The following is a 14,842-nucleotide window of genomic DNA, read 5'->3' as shown; positions in this document are numbered from 1 at the left end:
TTCAGAGAGACCCTTTCTGAAGATAGCTGCCAGCGCTCCTTCATTCCATTGAGTGAGCACGGACCACTTTCTAAACTTCTGACAATAAATCTCAATCTCATCCTGACCCTGACACAGAGCCAGCAATTTTTTCTCTGCCTGATCCACTGAATTAGGCTCATCGTACAGTAATCCGAGCGCCAGAAAAAACGCATCAATATTACATAATGCAGGATCTCCTGGCGCAAGGGAAAATGCCCAGTCTTGAGGATCGCCACGTAATAAAGAAATAATGATCTTAACTTGTTGAACTGGGTCACCAGAGGAGCGAGGTTTCAAAGCCAGAAACAGTTTGCAATTATTTTTGAAACTCAGAAGTTTAGCTCTATCTCCAGAAAACAAATCAGGAATAGGAATTCTTGGTTCTAACATAGAATTCTGAGCCACAAAGTCTTGAATATTTTGTACTCTTGCAGTGAGATGATCCACACATGAAGACAGACCTTTGATGTCCATCACTACACCTGTGTCCTGAACTACCCAAATGTCTAGGGGAAAAAAAAAGGCAAAACACAGTGCAAAGAAAAAAAAATGGTCTCAGAACTTCTTTTTTTCCCTCTATTGAGATGCATTAGTACTTCGGGCCTCCAGTACTGTTATGATTAGGTAATTCAGAACCACAATGGACCTGATGGTTAAGAGCACACAAGTGACCTGATAGTTACAAATAAAATAGGACAAGCTCTGAGACGTGGGAACTCTGCTGACCGCAATCCCTAATCCTATCATACCACACTAGAGGTAGCCATGGATTGCGCCTAACGCTCCCTATGCAACTCGGCACAGCCTGAGAAACTAGCTAGCCCTGAAGACAGAAACATAAGCCTACCTTGCCTCAGAGAAATTCCCCAAAGGAAAAGGCAGCCCCCCACATATAATGACTGTGAGTAAGATGAAAATACAAACACAGAGATGAAATAGATTTTAGCAAAGTGAGGCCCGACTTACTGAATAGACCGAGGATAGGAAAGAGAGCTTTGCGGTCAACACAAAGACCTACAAACAACCACGCAGAGGGGCAAAAAGACCCTCCGCACCGACTAACGGTACGGAGGTGCTCCCTCTGCGTCTCAGAGCTTCCAGCAAGCAAGAAAAACCAAAATAGCAAGCTGGACAGAAAATATAGCAACAAAAGTAACACAAGCAGAACTTAGCTTATGCTGGGCAGACAGGCCACAGGAACGATCCAGGAGAAAGCAAGACCAATACTGGAACATTGACTGGAGGCCAAGATCAAAGCACTAGGTGGAGTTAAATAGAGCAGCACCTAACGACTTAACCTCATCACCTGAGGAAGGAAACTCAGAAGCCGCAGTACCACTCACATCCACCAACGGAAGCCCATAGACAGAATCAGCCAAAGTACCACTTGTGACCACAGGAGGGAGCTTGACCACAGAATTCACAACAGGCTCCACATGATGCTCCATACCGTATAATGGCCCCAGATAATGCTCCATTCTGTATAATGGCCCCAGATGATGTTCCATACAGTATAATGGCCCCCCATGATGCTCCATACTATTTAATGGCTCCACATGATGCTCCATACGGTATAATGGCCCCAGATAATGCTCTATACGGTATAATGGCCCCAGATAATGCTCCATACTGTATAATGGCCCCAGATAATGCTCCATACTGTATAATGGCTCCACATGATGCTCCTTAATGTATAATGGCCACACATGATGCTCCATACTGTATAATGGCCCCACATGATGCTCCATACTGTGTAATGGCCCCACATGATGCTCCATTCTGTATAATTGCTCAAAATGATGCTCTATTCTGTATAATTGCTCAAAATGATGCTCCATATTGTATAATGGCCACAAATGATGCTCCATACTGTATAATTGCCCCACATGATGCTCCATACTGTATAATGGACCCACATGATGCCCGATTCTATATTATGGTCCCACATGATGCTCCATACTGTATAATGGCCTCACATGATGCCTCATACTGTTTAATGGCCCCACATGATGCTCCATACTGTATATTGGCCCCAGATAATGCTCCATACTGTATAATGGCCGCACATGATGCTTCATACAGTATAATGGCCCCACATGATGCTCCATACCGTATAATAGCCCTACATGATGCTCCATACAGTATAATGGCCCCACATGATGCTGCATACATTATAATGGCCCCACATGATGCTCTATTCTGTATAATGGCCCCACATGATGCTCCATTCTGTATAACAGTCCCACATGATGCTCCATTCTGTATAACGGCCCCACATGATGCTCCATTCTGTATAATAGTTCCACATGATGCTCCATACTGTATAATGGCCCCACATGATGCTCCATACTGTATAATGACCCCACATGATTCTACATACTGTATAATTGCCCCCATGATGCGCATACTATATAATGGCTCCACATGATGCTCCATACCGTATAATGGCTCCCAGATAATGATCCATACTGTATAATGGCCCCACATGATGTTCCATACAGTATAATGGCCCCCATGATGCTCCATACTGTATAATGGCCCCCCATGATGCTCCATACTGTGTAATGGCCCCACATGATGCTCCATACTGAATAATTGCCCCACATGATGCCCATACTATATAATGGCTCCACATGATCCATACCGTATAATGGCCCGAAATAATGCTCCATACTGTACAATGGCCCCACATGATGGCCATACAGTATAATGGCCCCACTTGATGCTCCATACTGTATAATGCATGTAGAAAAGCTGCGGAGACACCATCACATGTTTCTCTATGCAAGCAATGAATTGCCAGGTCTTTCACCGGGAAGGAACAACCGCGAGAAGGGCAGCATCCAATAAAGGAAAACCACCTATGCCAAAACATGGTATACATCCACAGCTGTTTCGGGGTATTTGCCCCTCATCAGTATGGAGTAGGAAACTGGCTATTAGGAGCAGTGCCTAGTGAAAAGACTATAAACATAAGGATGAATGACCTCGGGGAGATCAAAACATCCAACACCGCGGAGGAGACACCATCACGTGTTTCTCAACGCAGTGATCCAGAACACTGCCCCCATCCCTTATGGGAAATATGCCAGTTTCCTACTCCACACTGATGAGGGACAAATACCCCGAAACAGCTGTCTGTGGATGGATACCATGTTTTGGCATAGGTGGTTTTCCTTTATTGGATGCTGCCCTTCCCGTGGTTGTTCCTTCCCGGTGAAAGACCTGGCTATTCATTGCTTGCATTGAGAAACACGTGATGGTGTCTCCGCAGCTTTTCTACATGCATTTGCATATTTCCCATAAGGGATGGGGGCAGTGTTCTGGATCACTGCATTGAGAAACACGTGATGGTGTCTCTGCGGTGTTGGATGTTTTGATCTCCCCGGGGTCATTCATCCTTATGTTTATAGCCATACTGTATAATGGCCACACATGATGATGCATACTGTATAATGGTCCCAGATAATGCTCCATACTGTATAAGGGCCTCACATGATGCTCCTTTACTGTACAATGGCTCCACATGATGCTCCTTATTGTATAATGGCCACACATGATGCTCCATTCTGTATAATCAAATAAATAAGGCAGCACTCTGTAGCGCCAAACTTGCACACATGAAATATGAAAATTGAATTGCATCAGTGCACTAGAAATATGAAAAATTGAGAAAGTTTTGCGCATAAATTGGCCAATTCATGTGTATCTGGAAGCCACGATAAGGCATTTCTCGTTTACCAGGACCTAACAATGCCAATCCTTGCTTAGAATAAAGTCTTCATCTGTATGGGAACCTGTGAATCCTCTCTTAGACTAAAATCTATATCTCTGTGGAGGGGTAGGGTCCTGCCTTGATTAATAACGCCTGTAGCTAAGAGACGGAGTGCTCAGTCAGAAGGCTAATGAATACAAATTGAAAGAAAACTGACCGTCACATCCAAACATAGACTAGGTGTGAACAGGTGCTAACCTAGAGTCACCAACTCATGTACAATCAAATAAATAAAGTAGCACTCATGGATCAATCGTCCTGGTCCCTTTGCAGAGAAACAGCCCCAAAGATTGATGTAGCCACCCCCATGCTTCACAATAGGTATGGTGTTCTTTGGATGCAAATCAGTATTCTGTCTCCTCCAAACTCGTCAAGTTTTATTTCTACCAAACAGTTCTACTTTGGTTTCATCAGAGCATATGACATTCTCTCAATACCTTTCTGGTTAATCCAAATGCTCTCTAGCAAACTTAAGAAGGGCCCGGACATGTACTGGCTTAAGCAGGGGGACACGTCTGGCACTGCAGGGTCTGAGTCCCTGGTGGCGTAGTGTGTTACTGATGGTAGTCTTTCTTATGGTGGTCCCAGCTCTATGCAGGTCATTCACTAGGTCCCCCGTGTGGTTCTGGGATTTTTGCTCACCATTCTTGTGATCATTTTGACCCCACGGGGTGAGCTCTTGTGTGGAGCCCCAGATCGAGGGAGATTATCAATGGTATTGTATGTCTTCCATTTTCTTATTATTGCTCCCACAGTTGATTTCATCACACCAAGCTGCTTCTTGATTGCAGATTCAGTCTTCTCAGCCTGGTGCAGGGCTACAATTTTGTTTCTGGTGTCCTTCGACAGCTCTTTGGTCTTCACCATAGTGGAGTTTGGAATGTGACTGTTTGAGGTTGCAGACAGGTATCTTTTATACTGATAACGAGGTCAAACAGGCTCCATTACTACAGGTAATGAGTGGAGGACAGAGGAGCCTCTTAAAGAAGAAGTTACAGGTCTGTGAGAGCCAGAAATCTTGCATGTTTTAGGTGACCAAATACTTACCTTCCACCATAATTTGCAAAATAAGTCTTGCCAAATCAGACAAGGTGATTTTCTGAATTTGTTTTCTCATTTTGACTCTCGTAGTTGTGGTCTACCTATGATGTCAATTAGAGGCCTCTCATCTTTTTAAGTGGGAGAACTTGCACAATTGGTGGCTGATTAAATACTTTTTTCCCCACTGTACATGAGCAGAATACTGCCAATCAGTGCTGTGGGCTGGGTTTTACAGAGCTCAGCATTCAGAGCACTAGGGTTGAGCGACCTTGACTTTTTTAGGGTCGAGTCAGGTTTCGCGAAACCCGACTATCTCTAAAGTCGAGTCGAGTGAAATCGGCCGATTATGGCGAAAAGTCGGGGTTCGACCGAAACACGAAACCCAATGCAAAGTCAATGGGAATTTTTTTTTTATTTTTGTTTTTTTTGTTCTCTCTCTCTCTCTCTCTCTCTCCCTCCGTCCCTGAACAGAAAAGCTGGTGTTACACTTTTCAAATCGCTACAGCGCACAAGCGACAAGATGACGATAGGCGTCCACGCCCCTAAGACCTATGTCATCACTCTGCCCACGCTCCTTCATTGGCTGAAAAAATCGTGCAAAGTGCGTCATACGAAACGCGACTTTGGCGCAAAAGTCGCGTACCGCATGGCCGACCCCACACAGGGATCGGGTCGGGTTTCATGAAACCCGACTTTGTCAAAAGTCGGCGACTTTTGAAAATGAACGATCCGTTTCGCTCAACCCTACAGAGCACTGCTAGATCTCCAGCAGGTAAAACTGAGATTTTATTAAAATGACAGCAAGCAGCCCTGTAAGGTATACATCACTGGAATGAGGGTTTCTGCCCCTATATCATGCTGCTAACAACCTGGTGACAGATTTGCTTTACTGCTGCTTTGATATGTTGCAGTTTTTTGCTGCAGTCTTGAGATTTTGTTGCGGTTGCAGTACAGAAACGCCGCCCTGTTGTAGCATGTGAGTGCCGCCTCAGGATCCTCTTACATGGACAGATAATGGCCTCTAGCGAGCACTGAGTGAAGATGGAGGGAGGTGATTATCCACTTTCATGTTCCTATATCAGTGATGATTTGTTCCCGCTTCTCATGTATTTTTTATTGTTGGCAGCACATCCTGTATTTACAGCGGGGAAATGCTGCCTACAACGATCATTTTTATGCTTGTATAAAATCGATCACAAATTTTTATTTTTTTTTACGATTACGCTGAACAATGATCCGGAATGAACGTTAGAAGAATTTATCATTTATTCTGGGTTCATCCAAAGTAGATGACACTTTAGTCGGTTAATAATAGAGTTTTCTACATACCTTACAATTTTACAAAAAAAAACAACAAAATAAACTGGAGTAAAAATTGGTAGCCATTTAAAAAAGGAGCATGTTCACACAGGCCATTAAACAGACAAAACCTAAGACAGACACAAAATGCTCACACACCCTGCTATAAGTCAGTAAGTAAAAGCCATAGTGCATAGAAATAACACAGGGTCCTTAGTAATCACCGTTTTTAATAAAACGTGAACATGCTCCTATTTTGCATGGAAACCAACTTAAACTCCAGTTTTTTTTTGTTAAGTTTCAGTCTTCAGCACCTAGTGTAGGTCCAGATGTGGCTTTCCTTTCTTTGACCTGGACATCACGTTTATTTAACTTCCCATTTTTCTGGGTAGTCGTATTGCTCAGCCCTTATTCACATTGATGTCGCTTTGAGACATGATAAGGTTTTAGTACTAGAGGTTAGGACCATCCCTGTTCGGGTACACCTTGATCCTGGAGGGATGACTTTTACGCTTTTTTAAAAATAAAAAACAAACGGTGTTTATTAAGTGCCCTGTGTCATTTCTATGCACTATTGCTTTTACTTATTAACTTACCGCAGGGTATACACTTATTTTTTTCTGCCATTTGTATGGGCTTTAATTTTTTTATATTTTTTTGTAATATTCAGATAAATGTAATATTTTAGGTTTTATTAATCAAAAATAATAACATGCATTTTATTCTTCACAGATCGCTGTACCAAGAGCGTCGAGGGACGCCTGATCTCTTTAGAATTTAAAGCAGATGATTATAATATCTCACAAGATACATGTACACAGCATGCCGACATCTCAGATATACCACCAGCTGTTCACAGCAGAGATCAATCATCTGATGATTTTAATGAATTATTATCTCCTAATTCATCACAGACTGTTAAGCAAAATAAAAGTCGCAGAAGAAATGCTGAAGGTGAAAGAGCTCCTAGAAGAGAGAAGCCATATTCATGTTCAGAATGTGGGAAATGTTTTACTTCTAAATCATATATTGTTTCACATGAGAGAATTCACACTGGAGAGAAGCCATATTCATGCTCAGAATGTGGGAAATGTTTTACTCAGAAATCACAACTTGTTTCACATGAGAGAAATCACACAGGAGAGAAGCCATTTTCATGTTCAGAATGTGGGAAATGTTTTCCTTATAAATCATATCTTGTTTCACATGAGAGAAGTCACACAGGAGAGAAGCCATATTCATGCTCAGAATGTGGGAAATGTTTTTCTTATAAATCAGATCTTGTTTCACATGAGAGAAGTCACACAGGAGAGAAGCCATATTCATGTTCAGAATGTGGGAAATGTTTTCCTTATAGATCATATCTTGTTTCACATGAGAGAAGTCACACAGGAGAGAAGCCATATTCATGTTCAGAATGTGGGAAATGTTTTCCTTATAAATCATATCTTGTTTCACATGAGAGAAGTCACACAGGAGAGAAGCCATATTCATGCTCAGAATGTGAGAAATGTTTTACTTTGAAATCAAATCTTGTTTCACATGAGAGAAGTCACACAGGAGAGAAGCCATATTCATGTTCAGAATGTGGGAAATGTTTTCCTTATAAATCATATCTTGTTTCACATGAGAGAAGTCACACAGGAGAGAAGCCATATTCATGCTCAGAATGTGGGAAATGTTTTCTTTATAAATCATATCTTGTTTCACATGAGAGAATTCACACTGGAGAGAAGCCATATTCATGTTCAGAATGTGGGAAATGTTTTCCTTATAAATCACATCTTGTTTCACATGAAAGAAGTCACACAGGAGATAAGCCATATTCATGTTCAGAATGTGGGAAATGTTTTCCTTATAAATCATATCTTGTTTCACATGAGAGAAGTCACACAGGAGAGAAGCCATATTCATGCTCAGAATGTGGGAAATGTTTTACTTTGAAATCAAATCTTGTTGTACATCAGAGACGTCACACAGGAGAGAAGCCATATTCATGTTCAGAATGTGGGAAATGTTTTCCTTATACATCATATCTTGTTTCACATGAGAGAAGTCACACAGGAGAGAATCCATATTCATGCTCAGAATGTGGGAAATGTTTTACTCAGAAATCACAACTTGCTGCACATGAGACAATTCACACAGGAGTGAAGCAATATTCATGTTCAGAATGTGGGAAATGTTTTCCTTATAAATCACATCTTGTTTCACATGAGAGAAGTCACACAGGAGAGAAGCCATATTCATGCTCAGAATGTGGGAAATGTTTTACTTTGAAATCAAATCTTGTTGTACATCAGAGACGTCACACAGGAGAGAAGCCATATTAATGTTCAGAATGTGGGAAATGTTTTCCTTATAAATCATATCTTGTTTCACATGAGAGAAGTCACACAGGAGAGAATCCATATTCATGCTCAGAATGTGGGAAATGTTTTACTCAGAAATCACAACTTGCTGCACATGAGACAATTCACACAGGAGTGAAGCAATATTCATGTTCAGAATGTGGGAAATGTTTTCCTTATAAATCACATCTTGTTTCACATGAGAGAAGTCACACAGGAGAGAAGCAATATTCATGTTCAGAATGTGGGAAATGTTTTCCTTATAAATCACATCTTGTTTCACATGAGAGAAGTCACACAGGAGAGAAGCCATATTCATGTTCAGAATGTGGAAAATGTTTTCCTTATAAATCATATCTTGTTTCACATGAGAGAAGTCACACAGGATAGAAGCCATATTCATGCTCAGAATGTGGGAAATGTTTTACTTTGAAATCACATCTTGTTGTACATGAGAGACGTCACACAGGAGAGAAGCCATATTCCTGTTCAGAATGTGGGAAATGTTTTCCTTATAAATCATATCTTGTTTCACATGAGAGAAGTCACACATTAGAGAAGCCATATTCATGCTCAGAATGTGGGAAATGTTTTACTTTGAAATCACTTCTTGTTGCACATGAGAGAAGTCACACAGGAGAGAAGTCATATTCATGTTCAGAATGTGTGAAATGTTTTCCTTATAAATCATATCTTGTTAGACATGAGAGACTTCACACCGGAGAGAAGCCATACCCATGCTCACAATGTGGGAAATGTTTTACAGATAAATCACAACTTGTTACACATAAGAGATATCACACAGGAGAGAAGCCATTTCATGTTCAGAATGTGGGAAATGTTTTAATCAGAAATCACATCTTGATGCACATGAGACAATTCACACGGGAGAGAAGCCACGTAAATCTTAACTTGTTACACATAAGAGATTTCACACAGGAGAGAAGCTATTTTCATGTTCAGAATGTGGGAAATGTTTTACACACAAATCGCATCTTATTCAATATGAGAAAATTCATACAGGAGAGAAGCCATTTTCATGTTCAGAATGTGGGAAGTGTTTTGCAGATAAATCACAACTTGTTCCACATAAGAGAGTTCACACAGGAGAGAAGCCATATTCATGTTCAGAATGTGAGAAATGTTTTTCTCATAAATCCACTCTTATTCATCATCAGCGTCATCACACAGGAGATAAGTAGTATTCATGTCATAAAACATGAGAGACATCACTTAGGAGATAAGCCATATTTATGTTCACAATGTGGGGAATGTTTTGGTAAGAAATCAAGGCTTGGTTTCTATAGTCCTATTACCTTCCTGGAGCGAAGCTCCTGCTCTTAAACCCTTTGGTGACAAGCTGCTCATCATAGTTACACAAGCAGTGGTCACTATAACATACAATATGACGAATGTGTCTATATTTTCATTATTCTGTTTTCCTCTTGTAGTTTGAATATCTCTTTGGTCGCGGCTCCACACTAGTAGTAATCCACCATAAGCAGGAGAGTGATGGCTCCTCTTCTCATATACAGAAGTCCCGTCCATCTCATGTAACCCTCCAGACAGCAGATACATAGCTCACATTTCACTTTCTCACAAATGATAATTGTTCTTCTTGTAAAATCTCGTTCCTGTGACTGAGAACTTACAATTTGTGTTTGCTTTTCTGTGTTCTGCTCTTCTGTCTCCATTACTATTGATTGTGTGCACATTCGATTAAAAGTTTTCTCCTCCTGACGCCTTTTTCCCGATTTGTTTGTTACTCTGGCAGGATACCAATATGGGGGATGTGCGAAGAAGAATTTACATATAAAAATATAGAGAGGTATAATACGGGTACTTTGCATCCTAGACATGGAATACAGTTGTGTGAAAAAGTGTTCACCCACTTCATGATTTCTTATTCTTTTGCTTGTTTGTCACACTTACCGTATTTTTTGGACAAGAAGACGCACCGGACCATAAGACACACCCCAAATTTTGGGGTGAAAATATCAGAAAAAAAGATTTTTATAAGATGGGGGTCCATCCTATTGTCCGAATGTAAGGTATCTTACCTGAGGGCTGGCGGTGGTACAGCATGGTCACAGGAGGCATGGTGGCAGCAGAGGTGCGATGATGCTAAGGTGCAGTGGGTGGTGCGGCATGCGCCTGAGCAAGGTCCCTTACTACTAAGGTGGGCGACGCCATGGCCTGGTGTCCACGGAGGGGTTGTGGCAATGGTGTGGTGGCGGCAGAGGTGTGGTGATGCTGAGGTGCCATGGGCGGTACAGCGTGCACCTGAGCAGGGCCCCTTCCTCAGGTGAGGTGACGCTGCGGCCCGGTATCCAAGGCAAGCAGCAGAGCCGGGTTAATCATGGGTTTCTCAGTGGTGGTGGCCATCTTCCTGAGGCCGCGCGTGCGCAGATTGAGTACTCTGCTTCCCAGGGCTTCAGGAAAATGGCTGCGGAAAGCAGCGCATGCACAGATGGAGATTGCGGCAGCCATTTTCCTGAAGCCGAGATCTCAATCTGCGAACTCGGCTTCAGGAAAATGGCCACCGCGATCTCAATCTGCGCACGCCCCGCCTCCCGCAGCCATTTTCCTGAAGCCCCGGGAAGCAGAGAACTCAATCTGTGCACGCGCGGCCTCAGGAAGGTGGCCGCCGCCACAGAGAAACCCGTGATTCACCCGACTCTGCTGCTCGCCTTGGATACTGGGCCGTGGCATCACCCTACCTGACGAAGGGACCCTGCTCAGATGCACGCCGTACCGCCCGCCGTGCCTCATCATTACGCACCTCTCCCACCGCCACACCACTGCCGCAACCAACCGGTAAGCCTGCGTTCGAACTATAAGATGTACCCCCCATTTTCCTCACAATTTTTTAGGGGAAAAAGTGCATCTTATTGTCCGAAAAACATGGTAAATGTTTCAGATCACCAAACAAATGTAAATATTAGTCAAAGATAACACAAGTAATCACACAATGCAGTTTATAAATGAAGGTCTTTATTATTTAGGGAAAAAGAAATCCAATCTACCGGGCCCTGTGTGAGAAAGTGATTGCCCCCCTAAACCTAACAACTGGTTGGGCTGCCCTTTGCAGCAACAACTGCATTCAAGCATTTGCTATAACTGGCAATGAGCCTTTTACAACGCTCTGGAGGAATTTTGGCCACTCATTTTTGCAGAATTGTTTTAATTAAGGCATATTGGAGTTTTTTTGGTAGACGGTGCAATTCTTGGTTTCATTTACCACAGCAAGTTTTCCAGGTCCTGAAGCAGCAAAACAGACCCAGACCATCACACTGCCACCACCATATTTTACTGTTGGTACGATGCTCCTTTTCTGAAATACTATGCTACTTCTACGCCAGATGTAATGGGACATACATATTCCAAAATGTTCAACTTTTCTCTCATCAGTCCACAGAGTATTCTCCCAAAAGTCTTGGGGATCATTAAGATGTTATCTGGCAAAACTGAGACAAGCCTTTATGTTCTTATTGCTTAGCAGTGGTTTTTGTCTTGGAACTCTGCCATTGAGGCCATTTTTGCCCAGTCTCTTTCTTACTGTGGAGTCATGAACACTGACTTTAACTGAGGCAAGTGAGACCTGCAGTTCTTTGGATGTTGTTGGGGGCCCTTTTATGACCTCTTGGGGTAATTTCGGTTGGTCCACTCCTGGGAAGTTTTATCACTGCTCCATGTTTTCGCCACTTATGGATAATGGCTCTCACCCTGGTTCCCTGGAGTCGCAAAGTTTTAGAAATAGCGTTATAACCTTTTCCAGACTGATAGATCTCAATTACTTTGTTTCTCACTTGTTACAGAATTTCTTTGGATTGCGGCATGATGTCTAGCATTTGAGGATTCTTTGATCTATTTCACTTTGTCAGGCAGGTTCTATTTAAGTGATTTCTTGATTGAGAACAGGTATGGCAGTAATCAGTCCTGGGTGTGGCCAGGGAATTTGAACTCAGCTTCCCAAAAATATCACAGTTAATTTATGTTTTTAGGAGGAGAGCAATCACTTTCTCACACAGGGCCCTGGAGGTTTGGATTTCTTTTTCCCTTAATAATAAAAACCTTCATTTATGAACTGCATTTTGTGATTAATTGTGTTAAATTTGTCTAAAATTTACATTTGTTTGGTGATCTGAAACAGTTAAGTGTGACAAACATGCAAGAGAATAGGAAATCAGGAAGAGGCAAACACTTTTACACATGACTGTATATGCAGGTTACAGGGGAATTAACAAATATCACATACAGTATTGTCAAAATTTTGCACACACCAATTTATGCAACGATTTTCTTTATTTTTATTGTTATGTGCACATTGTAGATTGAGACTGAAGTCAGAAAAACCATAAATTAACCAATATGGAAACCCAAAGTAAAGAGACGTGTGAAACAAACCAGAATATGTGTTGTACCTTAGATCAGACATGGACAACGTGCGGCCCGCGGGCCACATCTGGCCCTCTTCGTGTTCCAGTCCGGTCCAAGAACCGAAACAGCTGAAGGGATGAAACAGCGGCCCAAAGGTTGCACAGTGCCCTCCCCCACCTGGCCACCACCGCCGTCTCTGCCACTGTTATCTGCATCCTCAGTATGCAGACAGCGAGGAATATATCGGTGGAGGAGGGGCCGCTAGCCACTTCTTTCATCAATCAGCGTGAGACATCTTACGCAGTGATGTCATTTCATTGCATCAGCTGTGCACTGTGGAGAGTCCGTGCATCAGAGACAGGAGCAGAGGCATGGCGCCGGGGGAAAAGGAGAGAGGTATGTGTTTTTTTTTTCATGCACACTGGATGTTTTCATGTATATAGGCGGCTGTGTGGGGTGTTATGATCTGGTGGCCTAGGAGCAACATGAGACGATCTCTGGAGTAGGTGGTACCTGTACTGACCGCAACTCTGAACCTAATGCCGCAACTAGCAGTAGCCGTGGAATGTACCTAGCGCTCCCTAGACATCTCGTCACAGCCGGAGGACTAAATAACCCTAAAGATAGAAAAGGGAAAACTATCTTGCCTCAGAGAAAATCCCCAAAGTATAGACAGCCCCCCACAAATATTGACTGTGAGAGAAGAGGGAAATAACATACGCAGACTGAAATCAGGATTTAGCAAAGGAGGCCATTCTAGCTAGATAGAAAGGATAGGACAGAGTACTGTGCGGTCAGCATTAAAACACTAGAAAATATCCACCACAGAAGATACAAAAATCTTCACAACTAACTAAAGGCATGGAGGGTATATTTCTGCATCTCCAGAGATACCAGCTTGGATAAACAAATCCTTATACAGACCAAGCTGGACTAGACAAACATGAGGAAGCACTGACAATAAGGCCCACAGCATGTGGACTGCAAAAAACAAGGCCAGAACTTATCTTGGAAGAAATGAACAGCCAAGCAGCAGAGATCAGGCAGGGATGTGAATCCTCCATAAACAATGGACAACTGGCACTAACTAAAGGGTCAAGCAAGACTAAATAGCACAGTTAGAATTGCAATCAGTGGACACACCTGATGGCTGCTGTGATCCACAGACAGCAGCACTACCACTTATAACCACCGGAGGGAGCCCGAGAGCAGAATTCACAACAGTACCCCCCCCCTTGTGGAGGGGTCACCGAACCCTCACCAGAGCCCCCAGGCCGATCAGGACGAGCCAAATGAAAGGCACGAACCAAATCGTCAGCATGAACATCGGAGGCAACAACCCAAGAATTATACTCCTGGCCATAACCCTTCCATTTGACAAGATACTGAAGCTTCCGCCTCAAAAAACGAGAATCCAAAATCTTCTCAACCACATACTCCAACTCCCCATCAATCAATACCGGGGCCGGAGGATCAGCAGAGAGAACAACGGGCACCACATATTTCCGCAACAAAGATCTATGAATAACATTATGGATAGAGAAAGAGGCTGGAAGGGTCAAACGAAAAGACACTGGATTGATAATCTCAGAAATCCTATAAGGACCAATAAACCGAGGCTTAAACTTAGGGGAAGAAACCTTCATAGGAACATGACGAGAAGACAACCAGACCAAATCCCCAACCCGAAGCCGGGAACCAACGCACCGGCGACGGTTAGCAAAACGCTGAGCCTCCCGAGACAACACCAAATTGTCAACAACATGAGCCCAAATTTGCTGCATCCTGTCAACCACAGAGTCCACCCCAGGACAATCAGAAGGCTCAACCTGTCCTGAAGAAAAACGAGGATGAAAACCAGAATTACAAAAGAAGTGTGAAACCAAGGTAGCAGAACTAGCCCGGTTATTAAGGGCAAACTCGGCCAATGGCAAGAAAGCCACCCAATCATCCTGATCAGCAGACACAAAGCATC

The 14,842-nt window shown here is 42.8% G+C and overlaps 1 protein-coding gene and 1 pseudogene across 1 annotated transcript; both read left to right on the top strand.

Moving 5' to 3' along the window:
- The window catches only part of LOC138642375 (zinc finger protein 850-like), a 45,104-nt pseudogene extending 35,678 nt beyond the window's left edge, over positions 1 to 9,426 (top strand).
- On the top strand, positions 9,399 to 10,227 carry LOC138642372 (gastrula zinc finger protein XlCGF71.1-like; the record flags this gene model as incomplete). The annotated part of the gene is made up of 1 exon (XM_069730495.1): positions 9,399 to 10,227. A coding segment is annotated over one exon (291 nt), but the record flags the coding sequence as incomplete, so codon positions are not given.
- Between the last annotated feature and the right edge of the window lie 4,615 nt (positions 10,228 to 14,842).

This window comes from Ranitomeya imitator, chromosome 6 (assembly GCF_032444005.1).
Source record: "Ranitomeya imitator isolate aRanImi1 chromosome 6, aRanImi1.pri, whole genome shotgun sequence".
NCBI classification, from domain to species: domain Eukaryota; kingdom Metazoa; phylum Chordata; class Amphibia; order Anura; family Dendrobatidae; genus Ranitomeya; species Ranitomeya imitator.
Note: the sequence above shows the minus strand (reverse complement) of the source record. Positions and strands in the feature narration are given on the sequence as shown.